The 26,625-nt window shown below is 45.3% G+C and overlaps 3 protein-coding genes across 9 annotated transcripts in view; 1 reads left to right on the top strand and 2 right to left on the bottom strand.

Moving 5' to 3' along the window:
* Positions 1-5,659, bottom strand: part of MBD5 (methyl-CpG binding domain protein 5) — a 108,654-nt gene extending 102,995 nt beyond the window's left edge. For all 4 annotated transcript variants that reach the window (XM_088168398.1, XM_088168400.1, XM_088168401.1 and 1 more), the window contains exon 1: positions 5,239-5,659. The gene's annotated coding sequence lies outside the window, so the exon portion shown is untranslated. The remainder of the gene's footprint in view (positions 1-5,238) is intronic.
* On the top strand, positions 5,269-18,761 carry ORC4 (origin recognition complex subunit 4). Of its 3 annotated transcripts, none has more exons than XM_088168404.1 (14): positions 5,269-5,285; positions 7,295-7,366; positions 8,097-8,173; positions 9,649-9,739; positions 11,052-11,127; positions 11,471-11,556; positions 12,893-12,941; positions 13,422-13,573; positions 14,835-15,008; positions 15,377-15,463; positions 17,062-17,170; positions 17,584-17,679; positions 17,763-17,830; positions 17,985-18,761. In XM_088168404.1, the coding sequence occupies exons 2-14, from the start codon at positions 7,295-7,297 to the stop codon at positions 18,171-18,173; spliced, it is 1,326 nt and encodes a 441-aa protein (XP_088024530.1). In that variant the 5' UTR covers positions 5,269-5,285; the 3' UTR covers positions 18,174-18,761. The 3 variants fall into 3 exon arrangements, with proteins under 3 accessions (XP_088024530.1, XP_014726273.1, XP_088024529.1); XM_014870787.2 differs by lacking the exon at positions 5,269-5,285 and adding an exon at positions 5,848-6,144; XM_088168403.1 differs by lacking the exon at positions 5,269-5,285 and adding an exon at positions 5,941-6,153.
* The window catches only part of ACVR2A (activin A receptor type 2A), a 49,833-nt gene continuing 41,969 nt past the window's right edge, over positions 18,762-26,625 (bottom strand). For both annotated transcript variants that reach the window (XM_088168402.1, XM_014870786.2), the window contains 7 exons: positions 25,706-25,849; positions 24,875-25,018; positions 24,047-24,192; positions 23,459-23,573; positions 23,024-23,162; positions 22,520-22,650; positions 18,762-22,010 (listed from right to left, as the gene is read on the bottom strand). In XM_088168402.1, coding sequence (XP_088024528.1) covers positions 21,816-22,010; positions 22,520-22,650; positions 23,024-23,162; positions 23,459-23,573; positions 24,047-24,192; positions 24,875-25,018; positions 25,706-25,849 — 1,014 coding nt within the window. In that variant the 3' untranslated portion in view covers positions 18,762-21,815. The remainder of the gene's footprint in view (positions 22,011-22,519; positions 22,651-23,023; positions 23,163-23,458; positions 23,574-24,046; positions 24,193-24,874; positions 25,019-25,705; positions 25,850-26,625) is intronic.

Raw genomic sequence — 26,625 nt, 5'->3', positions numbered from 1 at the left:
CATTTGTTCACTTTTGCAGTGTTTTTTTCCAAAAATAGCAGATACTAAAAAAAATTCTTCTTATCTAGAGTTTGGATGAGAGGATCCAGCAAATTTTTTTTGTGCTTCTCTTCTACACACAGTTAAAATAAATAAAATTTATCTCCTTAAATTGACAGTATGCTTATATAAAAAAAAATTAAATAGATGCATAAAGCTTCATCGCATCAGACTTAAAAGTAAAAAAATTAAATTAAATTAAATAGATTAGGGACAAACGCAGCCAAAAATATAAGGCTGTGTTTATTATTTTCAATGCTACAGCTTCAGTCTTACCAAAACATGAAATTTGTAGTCATTCTAGTGGGCCTAGTCACCTATACATACATACATATATATATATATATGTATATACACGAGGTAGACAGGTAAAAGCTTAAAGGCTGAAGACAAACCCAAACGTTTCACGTATTTTTATCAAGACTTTAATTTGTCACAACAGATAATCCTAAATAACAGGTCGGCAATGATCTTACCAGAGCTTAAAATTCAAGTCTAAAATTGGCCAAGTGCAATTGAATTTCCATGTTTTCCAACCGTTAGGCAGCATGAATGGAAAATTCTGACTATCTGTATTTATGATATGTAGGCCCAGGTTTTAGCTGGCCAAATTTTCTCCTAACTTAGGCTGTGTTTGTTTCCTTTGGCAGTGGGGTACAAGGCAACATTATCTCGTGCCTTCCTTGATCTAAACGTTGGGAATATCACCATTTGATCCAGCAGGATTTGTTGTGCAAACAATTGACAACTGTTCTGCTTCCCTCACTTAGGAATTTTCCTGAGTGAGGCCACGCTACTGATGCTGTAAAAGAAGGGCCCTCATATTTCAGATGCTATTTACATTTCAGATTACTCAGACACCAAAATAATTCTGCATTTAATGTCACTGGAAATGTAGACTAAGCAAAAATTATGACAATATGTATTTTTTTTATCCCAAGCCTCTATTTTACTTCATAGCAGAGTAATGAATTAATATATTGCTTCTACAGGTTTTGGTTATCAGATATTGCGGCAGGATAAGAATTAAAATATTGCTTGCTTACTTGAAAACATTTTCTGTAAAATAAAAATATATAAAATAAACAGCACATTGAATTTAACCAGAGTAATAAATGAAAGAATAAAGGTTTGCTTAAAAACATAAAAAAGAATTTGCAAGCATTTTTACAGTTTCATTTTTAAGCATATTTAAAGCTCCTGAAACAGAATGTTTCAGAAAAAAAAAAAAAAAAAATCAAACAAGAAACGTATCTTGGCCATCTCCAGCTCCCACCTAAAGAACCAACAATTGAACCCACTGCAGGATTTGCTCCTTACTCATTGCCATGAGAAGGATGGGAGGCAGTGGAGATTTTGGGGCTGGCAACACCTGTCAGGCTGCAGATAAACCCAGATGAGCAACTCATTTCACAAAGCTCTATGAATAGCCATGGCAGGGCTCTCACTGATTCCTGCTGCCCTGGGCCACAGCACAACAGCCTGCAGCTGATGGGCTCACAATGCACATCCCAGGAGCCACATGGGCCTTCAAGCAGCACGGAAAAGTTCCAATTATCTGGTTTTTACACTTCTTGTAGATGCTCATTTATATATATCTGTATTTGTGTATGCAGCTAAACTCATTTGCATGGGTACTCGTACACTTTTTAACATTGTAGTCCAAGTGATTTTGACAAATTTTACCTTGATTTAAAAATAGTACCAAGTCTGAACTCCTTTCTAGACGATTCATCAAGAAAATAGGAATTGCTATAATAAAGAACTTGGAATTCAAGAGAGGGAAGGAGTCAGCACTTCTCAATTTCTTAACTGCTGTGTTTTGTTTTATTCCCTCTTCACTTAGCTCCAGATAAACAAAGAAAAATTAAAGCATCCTGAAAGCTATTTCCAATGAGCTTCCAAAATTTCATCCCTAACACCAGCCTTGGTTCCTGTGCAGGCCCATTTGAAACTGATTGAGCAGCATTATTCCACCTCATGGTTCCAAAAATAAATACAAAGAAAAGCCAATGAGAGCCTGTGGTTTCCAACGTTCAAGTAACTCTTTAAAAGAATAAGCAGGTCCTTAATGACATAAGAACATTAAAAAGGAAATAAATGTATCCTGTATCTTTTTATTTTTGAAATCAATGGTAATTCTGATTTCCACTGAGACAGAACAAGAACCAACATAGGGACAACCAAACAAAACTAAACCCTGAGACAACCCAACGAGCCTGAAAGAACAAACAGAATTCCTCGCTTCCCCAAAGTTTTGACAGGATTTTTGCAAAGGAAGCTCAGCCACTTTCAAAATTTGTGTCCCTGGCCATGAACAGATGAGACTGAACTGCTTTGTGCCCGTGGCCTCTTAAGCCCATAGAAAGACACTGGGACATGAGTGGGGCTCCAGATGGGCACCAGGGGCCTCCCACCTGGCCTGCTGCTTTCCATAGGGAACATCCACAGGAACATCCACAGGGAGCACTGGCTGCTGATCCACAAACCAATGGTGGACTTACACACCATTCCAGCCACTGAGCTTCCACAGAGAAAGAATAACCATGAGGAACAGTAGGGAAAAAAAAAAAAAATCTACGGACAAGGAGAATTAAATAACCCAGCTGAGACCCAATGCATTCCATCTTGGAGAGGACTGGGACCAGGATTCTCCTGTGCTTTTTAACAAGGAGAAACACTGATCCCTCCACAGCCAAAGAACCAAAGGACTGCAAGTTGTACAAGAAAAGTTCAATTATTGAAGGGTATTGCATCATAAAGATTCTCCTCAAACATCCGCCTCCCTAATCCAAATAGAGACCAACTCATTTGTCCACAAAGGAAGGAAGGTATGGCAGCAAACTCCACGGAAACATTATTAAAGCCAGGCCTAAACAGCATCTTTATGTTCAGCACAGCCATGGCAGCTCCTTGCTAATTCCAAACTATCTGCCCTTAGAGCTCAGGAAGCCACTGACCCAGAATACAGCAAAATAATTATTAATTCTGTCCCCAAAGATAAAGAACTGGAAAATCCGCGCAAAGTTTTCCTAAAAGCAATTAGCACCTGTAAATATCTCGCTAATAGCGGCAAAAAGAGCTTAAGAACCCAAATAAAAGGAAACTGTGTTGCCTTTTAGTTATAGCCCTTGATAATTCACAATCTTTCCTAGCACAGGTTGAAAGATTCAATTCCTTCCGTTCCTGGAAGGTTGTGACAGCAGCCAGAAGCCCCGAATTAGCCTGAGACCCCTTTGTGCTAAGCCTGCAGAAATGCAGGAATTGTCACCCAGAATCCCAGTCCCACCCAGTGCCCCCTTCAGAGGGCCCTTCCCACCCCAATCCCACAGCTCTCCCTCCAGCACAGACTTGGCTGCAGGACTGGAGGCCTATGGAAATGAAGGTTTAGCAGTAATTTTATCTCCAAGATTTAAAGAGAAAACCCTGAATTGCTCTGCCTGGCTTCAGAATCCTGTTCAGTTCTACTGTGGAACCATATAAAACCAAACCATAGCTACTTTAAAGACTGAAACACAGGGAGATGGTTAAATCCCTGCAATAATTAATGTATCACATCACCGTAGGCCATGGAAGTTGGGGACAGAGCTGCAGCTCTACCTACACAGGGAATGTAATCCTGCAGCCACTATAAGCTTCCATCTACAGAGGAAAGCAGATCAATGGGATCTCAGGTTGAGAAAAGCAGCATTGTCATGAAATAAAAGAATGAAATTATGTCCTTTACTCTTGTACAGGCTTTTGCTGTCCAACTCCTACCTGTAGTAAACTAAAAGGAGAACCACATGTTTAAATTGTGAGTGTTTAGACACAGATCTGCTGATTTTGGGGATTGTCACCATTGAGGTTTTTCCCCACACGTTTAAACCCAAAGTTATTACAAGCAAAAAGAAAACTAACAGCAAACTATTAGAAAGAGCTACAGTTATGGCTGCTACCTCCAATTCTCCATCACAACATTGTCAAGTATAAACCCAGCTCTAGTTTTCTCCCCTTCCTTCCACCCCATCAAATTATGGCTCTCCCAAACTCTTCCCAGCCCCATCCCAAAATTGCTGCTTCAAGCCAGACACGTGTGTACAAATTAGAAATTGGAGGTAGCCTGGCATGTCAGGAGAGCTCTTTCTTGTGGGCATCCTTCAGCATGAGGCACAGATGACACACACTCTCTGCTGAGCACCCTTTAACTGGGATGCCCCTCTGGAACACACACTCATGGCCTACTCCATGGCTCTGCACCCAGCACTTAATAAACCAAAAAAAATAAGCCCCAAATGAACCAAAAAACTCCAACCGTCTTTTGGAAATTACAGAGGACATAATTAAGCTCCAGAAATAAGCAGACAACAGCAATTTCAATATAAACATCCTATGCAAGTAGGGGACTCTCTCATTTCAACTTGGTGTTAATGCCCCAACTCTTACTTCTGGATCCTTGCAAACATCTAGAAGGCTTCTCCCAACATTTCCTCGAGTCCAGAATTTAGTTTGACATTTAAAGCCATTCCATTTTAACCCTATTTCAGACGTTTTAACACACAAGTTTCCCTTGAACCAGCAAAAAACATGGTCAGGTCAGTCCACCAGCAGCACCTGACCAACACCGTGAGCAGGGATGGAGACACTTGGCCTTCCCAGCAGAAAGCCATGGAAAAACACATCCCGACATATATATCTGAACAAACCATTGACCAAATATAGCCGGGCACCACCGATAACCAGGGGCTGCCACCAAACCACATCTCAATCCTGCAAACACCAAGTCCAGCTCTTGGACTGTCTATCCCTGGAAGTTCAGCTCGGGAAAGGGTCTTTGTACAAGTGGTCTTTGTACCTTCACCACCGCAGGGGTTTAATAACTCAAACAATAAGTCAAACAACGGCCTGGAACCTGGGGGGCAATGCCGGGGCTCCCTGTTATCCCAGGAAAACAACACTTTCGGGACTCGGCCGGGGCTCAGCACCCACCGCACCACCCCGAACTTTGCCCGGCGCCCCCGCCACCATCACCCCCCTCCCCTCCCGCTCCGGAGGGGCCCAAAGGAGCATCCCCGGAGCATCCCCCGACAACAAAGCTGGGGTGGGGGGGGAGCCGGGAAGGGGCCTGAAGTGACAGGCGGTGCCCCCCCGGGGTAAACAGGGGGTAAACACGGGGTAAACAAACAACCCCCCCCGCCCCGCCGCTCCCCCCGCACTCACCTCAGGGCCCCCGGGCGCAGGGAGGAAGGCGGAGACGCACACAAAGGGTAATAAAGGGGGAGGAGGAGGAGGGAGCGGCGCTCCGCGGGGCCGCCCCCGAGGGACGGGGGTGAGGGGGGGGGGTTCTCGGTGTGTTTGGGGGGGATGTGGAAGAAACTCCCCGGCGGGGCTGCGGGGGGGCAGCGACTCGGGGCCCCCCGCCCCCGCCTCGGCGCGGCGCTGCTTCGTGTCCCTTCAGCGGCGCGAACAACCGGCCGTCCCGCCGCCGCCCCCCCCCGCGCTCCTCCTCATCGCCGCCGCCGCTGTCGGGAAGGAGGAGGAGGAGGAGGAGGAGGAGAAGGAGGAGGAGGAGGTGGTGGAGGAGGAGGAAGAGGAGGGGAGGCAGCAGCGGCGGCCGCCACCGCGCATGCGCCCCGGGGGAGCTCGGGAGGCCGCGGGGAGGAAGGGGGGGGGAAACGGGGGGGGGGGGGGACGGGGGACGACGACTTCCCACAGCGCCGCGCGCGCCGCTCCCGGAAACGGATCCGGGACAGGGAGGAAGGAAGTGGATGAGGGGGAGGAAGAGGGAGGGGGGGAAATGGACGGGGAGGAAGTGACGGCAGCGGAGGGCAGGGAAGGGGAAGGGAAGGGAGGGGAGGAGAGGAGAGGGGGGGAACGCGCGGTGACGTGAGGGGGCGGCGCGCGCGGGGGCCGGTGGGAGCGCGCGCGGGGCGGGGCCCGCCCTCAGGTGAGGGAGGAGAGGCGGGAAAGCGCCGTGAGGGCAGCGCCGCGAGCGCAGGTGCGGGAGGAGATTCAGTTCGCCGCCTCCGCCGGGCGGGACGTGCCCAGCAGCCCAGGATGCGCCCTCCTGCTCGCCCTTCGGCTGCTCGGGCTGTGGCATCTCTGAGGGAGCCGCGCATGCAGCCTGTGAGGAGGGTAACGGGCGCTGGGGGTTGGTTTGGGGGGGGATGAATGGCTGCTGGGGAGGAGTGTCGGCTGCTGGAGGGTCTCCGCTGCCGTGCGGGGGTGAGGCGAGGGCTGAGCGGAGCGTGCGAGTGGCCGTGGCCGCCCTCAGGTGATGGAGAAGGGCGGGAAAACGTCGTAATAGGAGATGGGGTCCGGGTGAGGCCAGGGCAGTACCTCAGGATTCTCCAAACCCTGTGGGACCTCTCCCCAGTTCCTCATGGGCCCTCCCAGAACCCGCCCTCAGCGTCCCCCCAGCCCCTCATGGACCCTCCCAAGCTCTTTGGGGCCTCTCCATTCCCTCATCAGGTTCGTCACAGACTCTCCTGGCCCCGAAAAATCAATCCCCTCAGACCCGCACCTTCCCCATTCCCACAGCCCTTCCCCTACTCCCTCATGGACACTCCCCTCCCCATTTTCAGAGTATTTCCAGACCCTCCTAGCCCCCATAAATCCTCCCCCAATCCCTCAGGACCACCCTCAAACCTTTCCTGTCAGGTCGGGACCACCCCTAAGTCCTCCTCAAAACCGGTAATTACTCCCCAAATTCCCCTCAGATCCCACTAATTCCCTCAGACCTTCTTGAATCCCCCTCAGAACCCATTCAAACTTCTCAATCCCATCATGATCCCCCCCCCCAATCCCTTCAGGTTTCCCTCAAACCCCCTTTGGATCTACCCAAATCTCCTCAGAGACCCCCAATCCCCTTAGGACCCCTTCAGAGCCAGATTATCCAGAGAGATGCTGTGGTTATTGTTATAAACTGCACATTATAAACAAGGATGGCCAGTTATTCCTGGAAAAACTTCATTGTTGTGTCCTAATGTGTTCCTGTGTGCCTGTAGCTTGTTCCAGCTGCAGACACATAAGGATGTTATTTTAAACTCTCTAAAGCATCCTAAAGCCAGTGCTGTTTAGGAGATGTGTGTAAACATGGGTTTAATGTTATCAGAAATAAATTCAAAATGCTTTCAGTGTTTTGGCTCTTTTTCGCAAGGAAGATGGACTGCTGCATCTTTATTAATTAAAAATGACCAACATCTAAGTACAGTTTCTGACTAGGATTGTTTGGAAAGCAATGCTATTTAATCATTTAATGCTATTTTCTCCAAAGATGAAACCTTCTGCAATGAGCAAGCGTAAGTTGAAGGAGAGCAGTGCAGAAAGTGCTGAGAGCATTTCCCAGGTAGGTAACATCTTTATTCATTACTTTGTTTTCAAGTTGTGGAGCTTTTCCACCCTCTGCCATTCATGTAATTGTTTGGTTTTTTTTCCTACATCAGTTACAAAGACTTGTACAGATACTGGATACAGTTATTAAGGCTTAAATGCCTTTTTAATCTGTATTTCTTTCAGTTTCTCACCTGTTGCTTGCTTCGAGTGTTAGAGTAATAATGTAGCAAAAAACTGAAAGGATGATCTTGTTCTTTTGCAACTGTTTGTGGCAACAGATTTACATAAATCTATTTTTATCTATTTAGGTTTTTTTTATCTTCCAGTTTGTAGGGTGAATCAGAACCCAGGTGATTTTTTTAGCAGCAGGTCAGCAGCAGCCAAATCGGTTTTTAGTTTGTTTGGCTTTTTTAAACCTTTATTCTCCTGTTTCCCCGAAGATGCTGATCAAAAACTGCAATGCACCTTGCAAGGAATTACCCCTGGGTCGTTGATTTCTTGTTTCTTTTAATCTCTTCTATTTGCTTTTTCTCCTTTATATAATATTTATACAATATTCTGCCTCCTGCAACTTTATTCTTACTTTCAAGACCCCTCTATCATTGATGACAATAAAGATTTGTATGTTATAGAATATTTGTAACACCATAAAAGTGCCTGATTCACCATTATTTTATTGCTGTGGTTACATTATTGATAAATTCTGGTGTTTGAAGCCCCAAACGTTTGTGTTTGATCCATAGGTGCAAAAAATCTTACGTGAAAGATTCTGTCACCATTGTGCTACTGGAAAACTCTTTGGGATGGAGCAGCAGTACAGGTGAATGAGCAGGCTCTAGGATTCAGTGATTTCTTATTTATGATTTCTTCAATGATTTCTTTGTTTATTATTCTTATGCAGTAGTGAAATAGTCTGGTGAAGTCAGAACTTTCTCCTTCTCTGTTTTAATAAATGATACAGTTTTAAATGACTTCCAGCCCAATGCTTCTAAAAATTACTTGCCTCAGATTCTGAGACTCTTTATACAAATGTCCCTTCTGGTTTTGTCAGGCTCTGAGTTTTGGATTTCTTGTCCTTGTTTTGCATTTCTCATTCGTGAAGCACTTTTCTTTTTGAGACTGAAAAGGTATTTTCAGTGCATGTTCTAAGACTTTGTGTCATGGCCTGGCAAAGCAAGAAGTTAAATTCTCTTGCTGTGATACTTTATTTTTATTTCAAATTTTCTCCTGTTTGTTGGTGAACTGTGTGAGAAGTAAATCTTGAAATTTCTGTGGCAGCATCACGTTTGTTGAAGTAGAGGCCCATATTTAAACCTACTTCTGGAGCCATCCAGATGTGGAATTTAAGGTTAGGAAGAAGGGCCTTACTGGGACAATAACACCATCCCAGTACTGATCATTTTACAGATGCAAGTCAAATTCTGCAGATGACAAACAGGTATTTAAAGAAATTGTTTTAAACAATTAATTTTCCCAAGACTGACTTTATGTCAGTGGAATCACTTGATGTGAGCACAAGTTTTCAGTATAAGAGGGACAAAACCATTTATTAAGACAATGTACTGTACATGCAGAGCTCACGAAGTCATTTTGTTGCTGTTGTGAGGAAATCTATTTCTGTTGTGTCAGTTTTACAAAACAAGCCTCCCCTGTTTATAGTTTAATTCTGAAAAGCAATTTACAGGCTGTGTTCTACTCAGTGTGCCACTGGCAGTGAATTGTCCTGGAGGGAAAACACTCCCCAGCTCTGATTTTTTTCCTTCCCAAGATGTATCAGGGTTCTTGACTGGGCTTGACTCAAAGAGTGAACAAACCCCCAGGTGTTGGCTGCAGCTGTTCCGTGAGGACTCTCTCACCCCTTCAGAAGCAATAGCAGGATGTCAGTATTCCATATTCCAAATTATTATTAATGTGTAAGCACTTGGGAATTGGAGGTGTCAGTGGTTGTTGTAAGGACTTTAAATGTGGATTGAGGTGATGAGTCCATCTGCAGGTAATTTAGAGCAAGCAATCTATTTCTTGAAGAAAAAAATAATTATTGAAGTCTGTCCTTTCACAGCAGAGAATTTATGAATTAGTGATACTCTCAACTTCTGCATGTTTTAATATTTTAAAGTATTTTAAGAGCTCTGATCACAGAGCCCTCTGTACTTGATTGTATTACATTTTGCATGCCCTGAGTGTTGGCTCTCACAGCAAGCTGAAATGGATCGAGTTTTATTCTTTGAATTTCCCTTGCTTTTGGGGAATGTTGTCAGCTTTGAGGGTTTCAGCCTGTTTCTGTTTCCAACGCAGACATTTGCTGGAGCTGCTGAAAAGAACCACGGTGCACGGGGAGAGCAATTCCGCCCTCATTATCGGACCCCGGGGATCCGGGAAAACCACGGTAGGAGCAGCTCCTGCAACTTTGTGTGGGATCCAACAGAGCCTCACTGAGGTCCTGGGAGCCTTTGCAGCTACATTGTCAGCTCTGCCTGGTTGTACAGAGGGAATTGCTAATGGTTTGCATAGAAATTCAAAACATTCCAGGACTTTCTAGGGGCTAATTCTGTTCAGGAACAGCGTGGAGAAATCTGTTCCTAACACTTGTTTTTGCAATTAAAGATTGCAGTTCTGAACCAAATTAGAACCATGTTCTGATTACTCTTTAATTAGCCTGGTTTTGGACCCTTACTGTAAAAATGATGAAAAGGCATCCAAAAGCTCTAAAAGGAGTAGTCTAAGAGGTGAGTTTCTCCCTAGCTGTGTGTATGCAGGGAATGGTCAGGAATTACCTGCCATGGAGCAGAATATTGTTTGGTGGTTATGGTTTGTAAGTGTAGGTTTTGTATTTTGAGGGAATTCCCCTTAACTGAGGCACACGAAGGGATTACCTCTAACTTAAGTGTGTAATACTTCAGCATTATTCAAACACTCAGGTCTTTGGTGTTTACATTCAATGATGTGATGAAATTTGTGCTTCTTTCAGACAGAATATAAGTTAGCAAAATCACCTATCCAGAATAAATGATTTCCTTTTTATATATCAAGTGAAAGATGCTAGAGTAAAGAAAATCACATGTGTGTATATTTATATATTTATACTTGCACATAGGTAGGAGCTACAAATCCTCCTCTGAAGAGGCCAAAGCAAATAATAGCTTTTTAATTTTTAAATGGAACATTTCCACTACTTACAGATATTTTAAGGCAAGTTCTTGATGGACAGCAAACTTGGGAGTTTCATAAGCAGCAGTTGGTGCAATCATGTGCAGTGTTAGTTTTGTCTTCCAGAAGAAAAGAATAAGCAGAATTTCTTTTAAGATTTAAAGCAGGGAGTTTCTTTCTACAGCATCCAAAGAAGCCATGGAGCTGAATATGGCACCGAGTAAAGAGCCAAATTCTTTCACATCTCAAATTCATAAAGCTTTTTGATTAAGGCAAAAGCCCCAGATATTACCCCAAAAAATAAGTGACTGGAATACCAGAGTTACTTCCCTTTCCCTCCCAGCTCAGCAGAATGAGCAAATGTAATTGCCACAGTCATGCTGGTGAATGCAAAGTTGTCATTTTAGTATTTTAGTCTGGAAATTACTCAGACATGTTCCCTAATGAAACCTCCAACACTGTTTCCTATCCCATAATATCTGTAATCACACTTTCTTTGCTGTTAAAAAATTAATCTTCTCACAGAAATTCTGTATTTTTTTCTTTCCTAGTTATTAAATCATGTCTTGAAAGACCTCAGGGAAATGAAAGAAGTGAGAGAGGACCTCTTGGAAGTCCATCTGAATGGCAAGTAAAACATCATTGATCCAGGGTTCTGTTAAATTCAGTTCTGTATTTTGTATGTACTGAGTAAAATTTTTGCTTTCAGCAATTTAGTCCAGCCTAGATTATGGACATGTTTGTCTGTGAGCTCCACAGTGCCTCTCTTTGTATTTCTTTATATGGAGGGGACTTCTGTGCTCTTAGTGACAGAATTAAGTCACTTGTCAGGTACAGAAAACTCCTGTCCAGTCTAACTTTAAAAAGGCAAAGCTCTGTAAGGCTGGAAAGGAAGAGAAGCTGCTGGCTAAGTTTCCTGTGGGAGTGAAGGATGACTGCCAGTTCTTCATAAAGAATCCTTTTCTTTCAGGGCTTCTGCAGACAAATGATAAAGTGGCCCTGAAGGAGATCACCAGGCAGCTGCAGCTGGAAAATGTGGTTGGGGACAAAGTTTTTGTGAGTAACTTCACCTAACTCTCAAAAACCCTTTCCTGGGAAGCTGGGGCTTTGTGGGATGGAGCTTGCAGTGACTGCCAGCAGTTCCACACAGTCCCGAGGTTCCCTCTGCTGATGGAGCAATACTGATGCACCCTTATTGCTTTTGGAAAACACATCGACCCGTGCCTTACAGGAGGGAAAAAGGGAAGTCTCTCTTAACAAGCCCCTTAATAAAACAAACTTAAGTATGCCAAAGAAGCTTTGTTCAGAGGAGTGGGGAATTTGGAAATGTTGTTTTTAACATTTTAAAACCAAGAGTCAGGAAGTTAACCAAAAAGCAGGATCTTTAATATATTATCAACCTTTTTTTGGTCTATCCAAAAAGGAAGTCTATCCAGGCTTCCTCGAGCTCTTATTTTCCATGGAATTTCTGTTAAAATATTTGCTGCTATTTCCCTTTTCCCACAGATAAACTGATTTACATTAGTGCTGAAGACAGACCTAAGGAAAGTGACCAAAGTGCTTAAAAATAAATTCCCCTCATTGTCTATAACTCACATCCAGAGGTTAAATCAGCTTTTCTGCCCCCTTTGAAGGGGCTTGTGCTCTTCAGTTCATTATTTCAGACCTCACACCTGGAGTGCTGCAGAGTGGGGGCATTTGTGTAACTGGAACAGGGGGGCACAGCCATTCAGTGTTTTTTTTCAGGAGTGTTTGATGCTTCCATCTGTTCAATAAAGTTGCCAATTAAGCCCTCCATCCTGCTCCTTCTCAGTGGAACACGTTAGGTGGCACTTTTTCCATGTGTGTGCCTGGAAAATGAGGATGCAACAGCTATTTCAGGAAGGACAGAGCTGCTTGTGAATTTAGCTGATTGCAGGCATTCTCCTGATCACTAATTTTTGCCTGTCTGAGGCAGTTTGGGGATTTCAGGCTGGAAAAAAACCTGCATGAATGTAGGGCACTTCTGCTATAAAATGGGTTTAGGATCCCTGTGCAATCTCCTATGATTTTCCTATGGCATTATGTTGAATTGTGGGCAGGTTGTGTGTAAACTGTGAAATAATTCCTGGGGAACACTATGGGAACTTGATAAAACTGATCCTGTTTTCACAATGAACTGTTGGTGCTCAAGATAGTTGGGTTACAACAGGAAGAATAATTCAAGAGTAGTCCATAATTTTTCTTGTCCTGAGGAGTTTGTGATTATAGGGCATGAAGTACCATGTGACATTTTTGAAAGGATGGTTTTGGAAGGAAATGGCCTCCATTGCCTGCCTGAATTTGCTGTAGTTAAACAATTCTGAGAATGACACTGCAAATCCATTCTGAAACTCCTTTATTCTCTGTCTAGGGCAGTTTTGCTGAAAACCTTGCCTTCCTCCTTGAAGCCCTGAGGAAAGGTAAACACTAAAAATCCCTGTTCTGAGACTCTGGGTCACTTGACTGAAAAGTGGAGTTTGCTCTTCTGCTTTACAGGTGGAATGAAGAATCTTAGCCCAAGAATGTGTTATGGTTACAAAATAATATAAAAAATAGATGACTCTACTGAATACAGTATATACTGATACATATAAAGGCTTGCATGTGACCTTAACTGTGAAGGACAGATTCTTTTATCCAGATTGATGCTATTAAAAATATTGGTTTTAAAATGAAATTGGCCAAGTCTGTCTTCCTTGTAGCCAGAAATGCTGCTTTGCAGAGCACTACAAAATCTTGCCAGTTTTTCCATGTATTTTCCTTTTTGCTGTAGGAAAGGAGGGCTTGGTGAAAACTGAAAGAAAAATCTGTCCATTTTTATAACCCCATCATTAAAGAAATCTCTGGCAGTGAAAGTCTAATGCTGAAGTTGCCCTGCTAACTCTCCAAATTTCCCTCAGGAAATCGAACCAGCAGCTGCCCAATTTTGTTTGTCCTGGATGAATTTGATTTGTTTGTCCATCACAAGAATCAGACCCTGCTCTACAACCTGTTTGACATCTCCCAGTCTGCTCAGACCCCAGTGACAGTGATTGGACTTACCTGTAGGCAGGTAAGAAATGGCATTTCCTCATTCAAAGCTTTTAGCTGTTTTAAAGTGACTTTTATCATAGTTGGAATGATTTCTCCTTCCCTGGAACCTTAATTTCCTAAGATACTTTTCTCAATTATCCATTTTCCTAACTTTTGAATTTGGAAGGAGGATGAAAAAAAAACCAGACTAATTTGACTGAGAGCAAATTGGAGATGCCCAAAGCCTTCAGTTTCACTGCTAAAGGAGCAAACCAACATTTCTAAGGACACACATTCAATATTAGACTGTGGTTCACTCTTTGGAGGGGCTCCTGAATTTCTTGGCTGGCAGTTGGCAAGGACAGAGTTGTAGTAACTGTGTCTAAATCTCTTTTTTTCTTTTTTTTTTTTTGTTTTTTTAAGGAACCACTTCAGTAGGACAATTTTGCCATAAAATGGGTTTAGGATCCCTGTTCAATTTCCTATGATTTTCCAATGGCATTATGTTGAATTGTGGGCAGGTTGTGTGTACACTGTGAAATAATTCCTGGGGAACACTATGGGAACTTGATAAAACTGATCCTGTTTTCACAATGAACTGTTGGTGCTCAAGATAGTTGGATTATAACAGGAAGAAGAATTCAAATCTCTTATCAAAGCTGGGCAAATTTCTGGGAGTTAATAGAAAAGTTAATTGTTCATTTAATGAATTACAATCCTTCCTTTTGCATAATCACTGACCTGAGCCTGATGTGCTCCTCACCCACTATTTAGAACCCTTTATCCCCTGTTTTGAGTGTAATTAAGGAAATGTCTCCAGAACTGACAACTGCTGTTTCTGAGGGTTTATTTTTTTGGCTTTTAAGTATTTTTTGGCATTTTTAAGTTGTATTCTCTCAGGCTGACAAAAAGCACGTGGCCTGTCAGGTGCCAGCCCCGGTGTGACCACACAACAACTTGTCCAGAGCCCTGATAGGCTGCAAGGTTTGATTCAGCCTTAAGTAGCTGAAATATTTCCATAATCTATGGAGAAATTGTGCTGAGTTTCCTAGCAACAAATGATCCTGTGTGATGTGGAGCATCACGTGGGCTGGGATGGTTGGTGGCATTGCAAGGCACATCAATTAAAATAATCAGCAAAGGGCTTGTTAGAGCATTTAACTTATGTTACAACATTTTAAGCCTGAGAATTCAATAATTCTTTCTTTTTTCAGCACAGTTCAGTAATTTGTCTGTGCTGTAGTAAAGAAAACATGAAATTCATCTGCTTTTTTAATTTTCTTTTTTTTTTTTTCATTTAGGATATCCTGGAGCTCTTGGAGAAGAGAGTAAAGTCAAGGTTCTCCCACAGACAGATATATTTGATGAATTCCTTTGATTTTAAACAATACATTAAGATATTTAAGAAACAGCTTTCTCTTCCTGCTGAATTTCCTGATGAATCTTTTGCAGAAAAATGGAATAATAATATTCAGGTATTTAAAACATTTTATACTTGACTTTGGGAAAAATTCTAAAGTGAGAGCAGTGTAAAGCTGGTTTAATTTATGTACATATCCTTTACCAGTAAAAGTGTAAAGCTTTTGCCTAATATTGGCATTGCCTTTCACTGGTTGAGTGTGGTATGGAATAAATTAAATTATTATAGAGAATCTTTGCTTATTGAAGTCTGGAGGTAAAATTGTCACAGGAAAGACCAGAAAGTTGAGGTTGGACATGAAAATTGTATCGTCCAGTATAAGGTCAGCTCTTCCAAAAAACTATTTATCTGTTATTTTTCCAGGTGAGTATGAAATGATTAAAAGTGAGCATGGTTAAAATATCACTTCATTGTTTCTTGCAGCATCTGTCAGAGGATAAAACCGTGCAGGACGTGCTGCAGAACCTCTTCCACCACAGCAAAGACCTGCGCTCGCTGCACTTGCTCCTGGTGTGTGTTTGGGTGTTTAGGGAGCACCTCCTTGGTTTGCAGTAATTCATGAGCAGCTCTTGTGCTTTCCAGGCCATTTAGCTGAGCTTTGCCTAAAACATCATTTTATTAAACTTTTGCCAGTGCTGGCTCCTTGCAGGCTGTGTCAGTCAGTGGGGGTAACTCCAGTTTCTGCAGCTGTGAGGATGGACTGTCCAATTCAGATGGGGCTGAGCTTTTCCTATTTCACTTTCTCCAAGCCTTTCCTTTTATGAAACAAAACTGTAGGTGAAACCCTTTGAAATTATTTTTCCCTTTATGAGATTCTTTTTGGTTCCTGGTGAATCCTGACATCTGCTCATATTGAAAAACCTATTTTTTCTACTTGAACTTCCTCCCATCATCACACAGGAGCTGCAGCTCTCTTGGAGGGTCTTTTTTAAATTTAAGCTGCCTACCTAATTCTGCTTTTGAGCACAGCTCATATAAATGCACTGACACTTTTACAGAGGATAAATAACACTTATTTAACCATCCTAAAATATCCCTGTGCTTGTGTGAGTATGAAAAGCTCCCCTGACTGTACCTGCCCCTGGGTCTGTGACCTCCTGCTCTGGGCTGGGCTGGTTCCAGTGCTCACAGCTCCTCCCTGCAGGGTGCAGAGGCACCCTGAGAACCTGAGCAGAGCCCTCCTCTTGGGGGTGACTGCAGTTGCTTACAAGATTGCAGATTATTCCTGGTGCACAGCACCCAAAGCTGGCCCTGTGGCTGCAGTGGAGGCCAGGAAAGGAGCTGAGGGCAGCCACAGCCTCCCTGAGAGCAGCTCACAGCTGAGACTCAACTTGCCCATGGTTTTCTGCAGCATGTGCTGAGTTCTTCCTTTGGAAAGAGCCCTTTTGATCTGGAGTCAGCTTCCCAATAAAAGCACATAATAGACATTCTGGAGGGATGAGTGAGGAGTTCCTGGACAAACTGTGGAGAAGTTTCTGGGGAGACCTTAGAGCACTTCCAGGGCCTTAAAGGGGCTCCAGGAGAGCTGGAGAGGGGCTGGGGACAAGGGATGGAGGGACAGGACACAGGGAATGGCTCCCAGTGCCAGAGGGCAGGGATGGATGGGATATTGGGAATTGGGAATTCCTGGCTGGGAGGGTGGGGAGGGCTTGGAGTGGAATTCCTAGAGAAGCTGTGGCTGCCCCTGGATCCCTGGGAGTGTCCAAGGCCAGGTTGGACAGGGCTTGGGACAGTGGGAGATGTCCCTGGCTACAAAAGCAGGTGCAGAACAGCTGTAAGTCATTCCTGCAGCAGCTTCTGAGATGCTGATCCATTGACATGGATGTAAACAGGTTCAGGAGGATTTATCTCCTGCAATCAGGAGGCTTTGAAGTTTTAATCCTGGAAAACTTTCCTGGCAAAATAAAATTTAAGTGCCAGCTATTTGCAAGGTTTTCAGTACGAACCTGCTGTGTGTGCATGGGGTTTATCCATTAATGTTCCAGTGGGTTTCTGGGAAAGCTGTGCTCCATTCCAGGCAGGAATGGTGGCACTGCAGTGGGTGAACTGTGTCTCTGTGTGTTGCAGGTGACAGTGGGGTGAGCTGTGTCTGTCTCTGTGTGTTGCAGATGCTGGCTGTCAGTGCAGTGACCGTGCACCACCCCCTGCTCACAGCTGCAGACCTGCAGGAGGCCAGCAGGCAGCACAGCACCGACTCCAAGGCAAACATTGTCCATGGTAAAGCTCCTCTTCTCCCCACAGCTTTCCTGCAAAGCCCTCCCTGGAATCCTGCAGGTGGAAGAGATGCTGTGTAGGGAGTGTTCCCTGTGGGATTGAGCTGCACAGGCACTGCCCATGGAGCCTGCTCTGAGCTCACACGTGCCTTGCCTGTGGGTACCACAGTGCCAACTTAGACACTTCCAGTTCCTGCTTTTTGGTGGGAACTGCCCGTTCCTGATCATTTCTGCTTCAAATACACGGCAAAGGAATGTTCTCTTATCCAATTCTGAAATTTCTTTGCATGCTAAAGATACAGAACACCAGGGGGTGAGGCCCAGAGCAATACACAGAGGAATACACGGAGTGGGTGAAGTGCCTGTGTTTGTGATGTGCTCAAGGGAAGTACTTGGGATTCTTGTCTTTCCCTGCAGGTTTGTCTGTGCTGGAAATCTGCCTCATCATAGCCATGAAACACCTGAATGAGGTCTACGATGGAGAACCATTCAACTTCCAGATGGTTTACAACGGTGAGAGCAATGCCTGAGCTCTCCAAACCCCACACCACTCATTCCTTCTGACTGCCCCTCTTCTTTTCCTCCTCCTGGTACAGAATTCCAGAAGTTCATCCAGAGGAAGGCACATTCCATGTACAACTTTGAGAAGCCGGTTGTCATGAAGGTGAGCCTGAAATGCATTTTTGTTTTCAGTTGTACAATATTTAGGTTTTAGTTGCAGAGCACAGATTGGGGTGGTCAAACCCAGCCCTCGAAGGGAGTGGGGTGTTGTGGGGCAGGAATGACGTTCCCTTGCACTCCCCCTTCCCTGGTTTCAGGCCTTTGAGCACCTGCTGCAGCTGGAGCTGGTGCAGCCGCTGGAGCGGCCGTCGGCGCGGGCGCAGCGCGAGTATGTCCTGATGAAGCTGCTGCTGGACAGCAGCCAGATCATGGATGCCCTGCAGGTGTACCCCAACTGCCCCACGGACGTGAAGCAGTGGGCAGCCTCCTCCCTCAGCTGGCTCTGAGCTCCAGCCCCCCTGCAATGCCCTGAACTCCACACGAGGGAATGTTCCCCCACAGCAAGGTGCTCACATCAATACGTTTCTGGAAGCAGCTTTCTTTGCTGATCCATTTGGGATTTTCTAGGGAGAAGGGTGCTGCTGTCCCCTTCCAGCAGCCAGGACTGTGCCTCACTCACACCCCCAGGTGCTTTAGCTCAGCTCGGTGCCAGCTCCTGCTCTCACACTCAGTTCCCACTTGGAGAAATCCAAACTCCAGAGTTCCTCCCTGTGCCTGAGGCCTCTGGATCCTGGCTCAGGCCACGCTGCCCTCCTGGCTCCCTTCTATAGCCCCATCAGGTCAAAGCTCACACTGCACTTTTCCATCTCAACTCTGACTCGACATGGAACATTTGCCCAATTAAATCTTTAATCACAACCAGATTTACTTCATGACGTTTAATCCAACAGGCTTCAGCTGCACGGGCTACTTTGTGCCAAGTACAAGGTAACATCTTCCCATACCCAATTTTTTGTAGCAAAATTCAAGAGTTTGACTGAAGAACTGCTGTAGGACCATCCCCATGACTTTAAAATAAAGTTTTCAAAGAAGCATTTGCAAGTCAGAGTAGTCACATTTTTTTATTTTCCCGCTGGGGAAGAGGGCAGAGTATACATTTGTATTTGTACAATATTTAACAATCACTTTATTGAGGGCGGGGGGGGGTCGGTTGGTTTTTTTGGCACTTGCAGAAAAGCAGCAAGTGCCTTTTGACAGTAGTACAACAACCTGTGCCCAAAACACTGACAAATACAAAGAGGAAAGTCAAAGTAATCGCTCACCAAACTCGAGAGGTAACGAAGAGGAGATGGACTGAAAAAAACAAACAGGAGGGAGAAAGCAAAGCAGTCCTGCTGGTTGAGTATCTGAGGTAACAGATGTTCCATCAAGGATGCTACTGGAGTCGTTTTGCCCAGGGATGTGTATTGCAGCTTCCTGTGTTTTGTACCAAGTGTTCCTGATCAACAGAAATGTCTTAAAAAAGGTTAAAAAAGCTGGAAAAGAGGAGAGGGGGTGACCTGACTGATTGTGTCGATGCTGATGGCAGCAGGACAAGTGTCAGCACTGGTTACAGGTGAGGTTTGAGAGTTACACCCCTGTGGTTCCTGGGGGATTCCATGCTCAGGGGGGAGGCTGGGAATACCCCAGGAAGGGCAGCACTGGTTCAACCCCCTCCGGCAGAGGACGGGGGACAGGAACTTCTCACCCTCACACGTAAAAATCACACCTGGTGAGGCCAGGGACAAAGGGCACTGCCCAGACAATGCCAAAATCCTCCCTGGCACATTCCCCCATCCCCAGCTCTGAAGTGAAACAGGAATTCACTCCCCAGGCCCTGGGGGCACCGCTGGAGCAGAGCAGCTCAGGGCGATCATTCTGAGCCGTGAAAAGCTTGGGGAAGGAGCAGCCTTTCCTCAGGGACGCTACATGATGCTGGTAAATCCCAGGAAGCTGGGAGTGGAACAGGAACTGAGCAGGGATATCCCAAAGCAGCAGCTCCATGGGAAGGGTCACACACAGGAGGGGCTTGGCTACAGCTTCATTTTTGGCATCAGATTTCCAACAGCACGGAATGAAACCAGCCCGTGGCTCTGCTTTTGCCAGGGAAGGGTCAAAAGCCCCGAGGTGTCCATGGAGAAGGACGGGGTTGGGATTTGTTCACAACTCTGGTCCTGTCCTGCTCTGTGTGAAGTTGAATTAAAAGTGGAGCAAAAATGGAAGCCAAAGGGAAGTGTCCAGCCAAGAGGACCCCACAATCTGGATTTCTTTCCCTTTCCCAACAGCCCCTTGGAGCAGGATCCTCAGGCACAGTCCTGCCCAGCAGTGCCTCAGCCCTGGGTGGAACATCAGCCCTTCCTCCCTCCCTGCCCAGAGCTGGCTCTGCTTTATCCATCACATGCCCCTGTTCCCAGGGATGAAGTTCCCAGATCCAGGTTCCAGCCAGCCTTCAGCAGCTCCCATCTGCTGCTTTCCAGAGAAAAAAGTGGGTGTGGACACACGGAGACAAGGACACAGCACACCAGGGGCCGCTGCCGCTCTGCGCTCCAGGGGGTTACAACATTTATTTTCCTTGGAATTTGGAGAGAAGGATCCAATCAATGCAGTGGGACAGTTTTTGGGAGAAGCACTTTGGCACCCAGCTACCAGTCACTGTAATTCCAGCATAAGGCTTGACATCCTGAACTCCAGTGCTGGAGTTGTGAAGCCATTTCCATGTTTTTCCTCGTTTTTTGTGAGTCTGTGCTCTGGACAATGAAATTCCTTTCGTTACCTCGGAATGGTCGTTGCATATTGTGAGCAGAACTAGGTTATCCCTGAAATTTGTAACATTTAGCATTTGGAATCTGTGGCTAGAACTCTGTGTGTGACTCCAGGCTCAACCTGTGGCTCACAGGCAGTGAGCTGCACTCCCCTCCGATGGCACCGAGCTTTGAGTGGAGGGAAGCTGCAAATCTCCAAGCAGAGGGTGAGGAATTGGGGGAACTGAGCTTCCTGAGGTGATCCTGAAACAGTGACACAGCCCCCACTGCCTGGCGGGACAGGGAACACGAGGCGACCTCGGCACAAACATAAATAGGAAAAAGACTATTTTTCAAAAAAAACCAAGAATTCAGAGCTTTCCAGTGTCACAGCTCAGAGAAAATTTAAAAAAAAAAAGAAAAAAGAAAAAAAAAAAGTCATGCTTAAGGTTTCAAATATTCCTCAGACACAGCAAACCTAAATAGTATTCAGTTAAATAAATGGATGAGATACTCTGGGAAACGGAGGGAAAAGCTTTCAACTAAAAGAGGAAGGAAATTTTCTTTCAATAAACAGCACTTTTTCTTTTTTATACACAACAAGCGAGTACAAGAAAAGGCTAAAAACACGGCTCTAGGAATGGCCACTTCCTGGGGGCATGAAGCTTTCCCCTTCTTAAATAACACAGGGAATTGGGAATACATCATTTACAAAACACGGAGCGATTTATTATTCCAATTAGTGTTGTCAATCATAATTTAGCGAGGTGGAACTGAGGTATACCTGGTTGAGGGAGGTTAAGTAATACTTGGAAGCCTCTTTGCTCTATCCCATTGATTACTCTTGTTTCTGTACACGGAACAGCAGCACACGGAACATTCACAAGCTGTGTCGTAGTCGCATTACAATAGTCATTTTATAAACAACAACGAATGCAATAAAAACAAGTTACCCTTTTTTTTTTTTGTTGTTTTTAAATCTGAAATGAAATGTTTTTGATTTAAAAAAAATAACAGTAGTTCATTTAAAGGAATTAGTCTCTTCTGACAGGGATTAAGAAATCGGATGTCAGTGTTTAAAATGCTCATTAGCCCGTTCAGGTCCGGATTCTTCATTGCAAGTTCCTTATCAGCACGTGAGGGGTTCTCAGTCACATCCTTCAGGTGTAAGCAGGGAATGCAGAAAGTCTCATGGATCCACGTTGAGGAGGAGGAGGGGGAAAACAAAGGATCAACACCTCGTGGTGACGTTCCAGAGAGACTTACCATCCGTTCTTGCCACCCGGAACAGCAGTGACGCCAGCAGTCCGTGCGCTGTAGCAGCTCCAGTGAAGAGTCCTGTGGTCACTTCCATGACCAGTGCAACTATCATAGACTGGATTCTTTGGGAGGAAAGTCAACGTTTGTCACCATTGTGACCACAGTCACGATGTCCTCTGTTGTTATAATGTTAGTGAGTTTTTGCATCTGGATGATCCTCTCCTCCACACAGCCCGCGGACAGCCGGGCCTCGGCGTCGTGATCCCAGCACTCCTCGATGGTCTCGCACAGCATCGCCATTCCCTGCAGGAAACCGGGCAGGAAAACCATCACACACCCACAGAGGGACACGAAGGGGACACCTGATCAATAATGGCATTTAAGGGACACCCGGGAACCTTTGTGTCCCACAGGATGTGGGGCTGGGTTTGGTGTGAACCTGCAGTTATCCCATGGGGCCTCAGCTCTGCTTTGTTCTGCACTGTTGAACAAAAACTGTTCAACAACAGGGGGCAAATCCTTCCCTGCAGTGCTGGAGCCTCACAGCATTTTAAAAAGGTGAATCCCTCAGCCACCAAATGGGACTTCACTGAAAAGTAACTCCAGGATCTCTTCTTCCACCAAAAAACGTTAAAAAATCGCTCACTTTCTAATACTGAAGAAAGAGCAGTTCAAGATGAGGAACATTTACAGCCCATTTAACTCCTACTGGAATCTGGAAATCCCTCCCAAGCCCCACGTGATGGACACAACACGGCATGGACAGAACGTGGGACTCAAATCCTTGCAGCAGTAGCTTGGGTGACACTTACAGAATGTTTCTGCCAACACTCCCTTAGGACAGGCCTCTTCTTTTTGTGCACCACAACCTCCTGCATGTCCTCCAGGGAGGGGTGCTGGCCAATCTCCTCCTCGAAAGGCAGCATGTACTCATCCACGGGGCCTGCAGAGGGAACACCAGTTAAACAAAACCCTTTGGAAAGGGCAAAGAGAAGATTGCAGTGTTGGGAATGGAGGCCACGATCAGAATCCCAGAGTGGTTTGGGTTGGAAGGGATTCAGAGCCAGTTCAGTCCCACCCCTGCCATGAGCTGGGACACCTCCCACTGTCCCAGGGTGCTCCCAGCAGGCTGTTCCTCACCATCCTCCAGTGCCACCCCTGCCACGAACCTCCCACTGTCCCAGGTGTTCCCAGCCCTGCCCAGGCTGTTCCTGTCTCTCCAGGCTGTTCCTCACCATCCTCCAGTGCCACCCCTGCCAGTGGGGACACCTGTCACTGTCCCAGGTGTTCCCAGCCCTGCCCAGGCTGTTCCTCACCGTCGGCGGCCGTGCAGCGCGAGGCCAATTCCCAGAGCACCAATCCCATGGCGTACATGTCTATCCTCAGGAACGCGTCCCTTTGGAAGTTGATAGCACCTTCCAGCACCTCTGGAGCCATGTACCTGCGGGTGCCCACCTGCAAGGCCACCAAAACAGCCACGTTTGTGCCCAGAACCAACCCCAGCTGCCAAACAGCATCCCAGGTTAAACACTGCCATGATTGTTCCCGCCTTAGGATTAAATTCTGGAAGTTTCATCCCTCAGTTTCTGAACAGTAATTAAATAATTAATACAATATTACAAAAGTTCTTGTCCAAATTGTCCAGTCAGGATAAAAGGGGGGAGAGGCCATGCAATGAGCCCGAGGGGAAATTCCCATTCACATCCAAGTAACATTACATGGATTATTCCTGGAAATAACTCAGGATTTACCTGTCCATGGGTGTCTCCTGCAGACTTTCCAGCCTCAAACTTTAAAGCTAGACCAAAATCAGCAATACAAGCCGTGAGGTTGTTTTTCAGCAGCACGTTCTTGCTTTTGATGTCCCTTTCAAGTTTAAGAAAAAGTCACAAATTAGAGATCTAGAACATGAAATACAGATAAAACCCTAAGGAAAAAAGGAACAGCATAAAACAAAGAACTTTATGGCATGAAAGGCAAGAAAATGATAAAGAAATAGATAAGTTAAACAACAAAACAAAATCATAAAACCTTGGACTGCCCTTGCAGACCTTTATATGAATAAATGAGACAGTAATTGGAACTGTAATTTTGTGCTTGTTTTTAAAATTAATACAGATGGATGAAGGGATATATGGGGATATATGGGGATACAGATATGGATGATGCATGTGGGATACAGAGATGGAATGAAAATGTTGTAACCCAAGCGTGCAGCGACCACAACTTTGTTTAAAGTGCAGGAAACAGAAAATGGAAAAATGTGCCTGGAGACTCCTAGCACGGAGATGCAGGAATTGCTGCAGGGCTGGAGGTGTCCCTGGCAGTCCCAGCAGTACCTGTGGGAGATGGCTGGCTTGTGGCCATCCTTGAGCCCCGGGATGTCCTCGTGCAGGTAGGCCAGGCCCCGTGCCATGGTCTGGGCGATGTGGCACAGCTCGTTCCATGACACCACGTTGGCCTTCAGGAAATCTGTCAGGGACCCCTGCAGCAGAACAGCCACACACTCAGCTCAGCCTCACTCATGCAGGGAAAACCTGCAATTCCTGCCAGTCACATCTCTAGGAGCTCTGGTTGTCCTTCCTTACAGACCAAGTGCAGTTTCAGAGTGAAATACTCTGAATAAACAGAGGTGAAATCATTCAACTCCACAGTGTCAGAGTGAAACACGCTCTGAACAAACCTAAAGAGATCAATATTATTCAACATAAAACTGAACATAGTCTTAACTAATTGTATTCATGTTTCTTCCTTTTGCTGTCACAATAGAATTCATCTGTATCACTTAGTTTTTATTATCAACCAATGAGTGAACCAAAAATAATCCCCCAAAAATCTCTGCAAGATGGGAGGTTATGTATTTTTGGCAAGTTTAGATTGGGAATATTAAAAAAGACATATTCTAAAAAGCCAAAAAAAGGTAGAATTCATTTTTGTTTGCTCCCTAAAACAACTCCTCCATCAGCAAAATCTGATGACAACTTTCTCAGCTGTCTGAAAACGAATTGCACTGAATTCACATCGGGTGAAAAGCGAGCAGCTAAATGAAAGCTACCGTCAATTTTCATCCTTTACTGCCTCAGCTGCACAAGTGTGACCCTTTTCCAGGGCTGTTCTCCCCGTGGCCCAGCCAGGAGAGCCCCATGCCCGTGCAGGGACAGCCCCACCTTCTCATGGAAGGCAGTGATGAGCCACAGGTCGACGTCGATGCTGGAGCCGCGCTTCTCGGCGCCGATGAACTGCAGGATGTTGTCGTGTTTCATCCCGGGCAGGCTGTAGATCTCGTACTCGTTCTGCCACGACTGCTTGTCCTGCAAGCACAGCAGCACAACCCCAGTTATCCACCAAAAAAATGGGGTATCAGGGGAGTATCCCTGAGGGGAGTTTGCTCCCAGCCTTTAGGAACGGTGTGTCAAACAAGACGTGGAATTTCTGGTGAAAGAACGAGAGCCTGCAGTGTTTATTCTGCAAGGCAGCACCTGGATCGCTGTGAGGGGACAAATTCCTGCACCTCGAGTAGCAGGGGGTGCTTTAATCAATGTAAAACCCATCCCAGCATCACCATCCAGCATCACTCTGTGTTCTCAAAATTCCTCAACCCATTTAATGCGAGCCACGGCTTTGTGAGGGCACTCGCTGGGCAATGAGTGTTATGGCACTTAATTGAGGCATGGTTAATTGGAACAATCACTTCAGGGTTTGCATTTCAGGACATTCCTTCTAAGAGCAATTTAATTTGATTATTCACTGGTCAAGAGGTGGGTGAGAGCAGCTTAAAACTATGGATGCTGAATATTTTTAGGACTAGAAACACACATTTCACAGGTTTATGCTTCAGTAAGTGTTTACTGCAGTAAAATACTTATTTTCAATCACTAAAACTTTTCCTGCATCTTTTACACCTCAAGGCCATTTCCACTTGGATTTACAGAACTGCTGAGTCAAGAAAAGCTGCCTTAATGTGAGGCACAACCCAGGAGCCCAAGAGTTCTGCTCACCTGGATGGGGAATATTTTGACTGCAACGTATTCATTGAGCAGCTGAGCTTTCCACACACACCCAAATCTCCCCCTGGCTTTGATCTCCAGGAGCTGCAGTGGCTTCAGACCCATCAAGGGAGATGGTGGGGGAGGCCCAGGATCCTGCAGTCAGGAGAGACCATTAATTAATGCTGCTGTTATTAATGACATTAATTCACATCATCCCTGACAGCACTACAGATAAAGGATTGTAAATGGGGGGAGCCTGGGATCACTCAGCCAAACCCCACAGCAGCAATTCCCAAACATCCAGGCACAAACCCCAGGCAAATCCCTTCTCCAGAGGATGGGAAATAGGATAGTGAGAGGTGCTCAGGAGGGATGAGACACAGGGATGGGAAACACCTGGAAAAGCAGCTGGGACAGCACAGCAAGGAGCAAGGCAGGATGTGACCAGCTGGGAAAACACAGCAGAAGTGAAGGAATAACATGATCAGGTGGGAAAGCACAGCAGAAATTAGGGAACAATGTAATCAGGTGGGAAAGCAAGGCAGAAATTAGGGAATAATGTAATCAGGAAGGAAAGCACAGCAGAAAATAGGGAACAATGTAATCAGATGGGAAAGCAAGGCAGAAACTAGGGAAGAATGTAATCAGGTGGGAAAGCACAGCAGAAATTTGGGAATAACATGATCAGGAGGGAAAGCACAGCAGAAATTAAGAAATAATTGAATCAGGTGGGAAAGCACAGCAGATATTAAGGATTAGTCTAATCAGGTGGGAATAAAGCTCAGCAAAAATTAAGGAATATTGTAACCAGGTGGGAAAGCACAGCAGAAATTAAGGAACAAAGATAATCAAGCTTTACTTGTTATACTTTAAAGAGCTGGAATTGCAATGAGCCCCTTGGATGCATGGAAAGTTTCTGTGTTTATCTG

The sequence above is a fragment of the Sturnus vulgaris genome, chromosome 7 (assembly GCF_052056855.1).
Source record: "Sturnus vulgaris isolate bStuVul1 chromosome 7, bStuVul1.hap1, whole genome shotgun sequence".
NCBI classification, from domain to species: Eukaryota; Metazoa; Chordata; class Aves; order Passeriformes; family Sturnidae; genus Sturnus; species Sturnus vulgaris.
This window is presented reverse-complemented; position numbering and strand designations above follow the sequence as displayed.

Bases quoted from the DNA above. Each gene is read 5' to 3' on its own strand.
- ORC4 (XM_088168403.1), top strand. From the start codon at position 6,076: ATGCGCCCTCCTGCTCGCCCTTCGGCTGCTCGGGCTGTGGCATCTCTG. The intron at 11,128-11,470 runs GCAAGTAAAACA...CTTTTCTTTCAG, and splicing joins CTTGGAAGTCCATCTGAATG to GGCTTCTGCAGACAAATGAT. The intron at 17,831-17,984 runs GTGAGCCTGAAA...CCCTGGTTTCAG, and splicing joins AGAAGCCGGTTGTCATGAAG to GCCTTTGAGCACCTGCTGCA.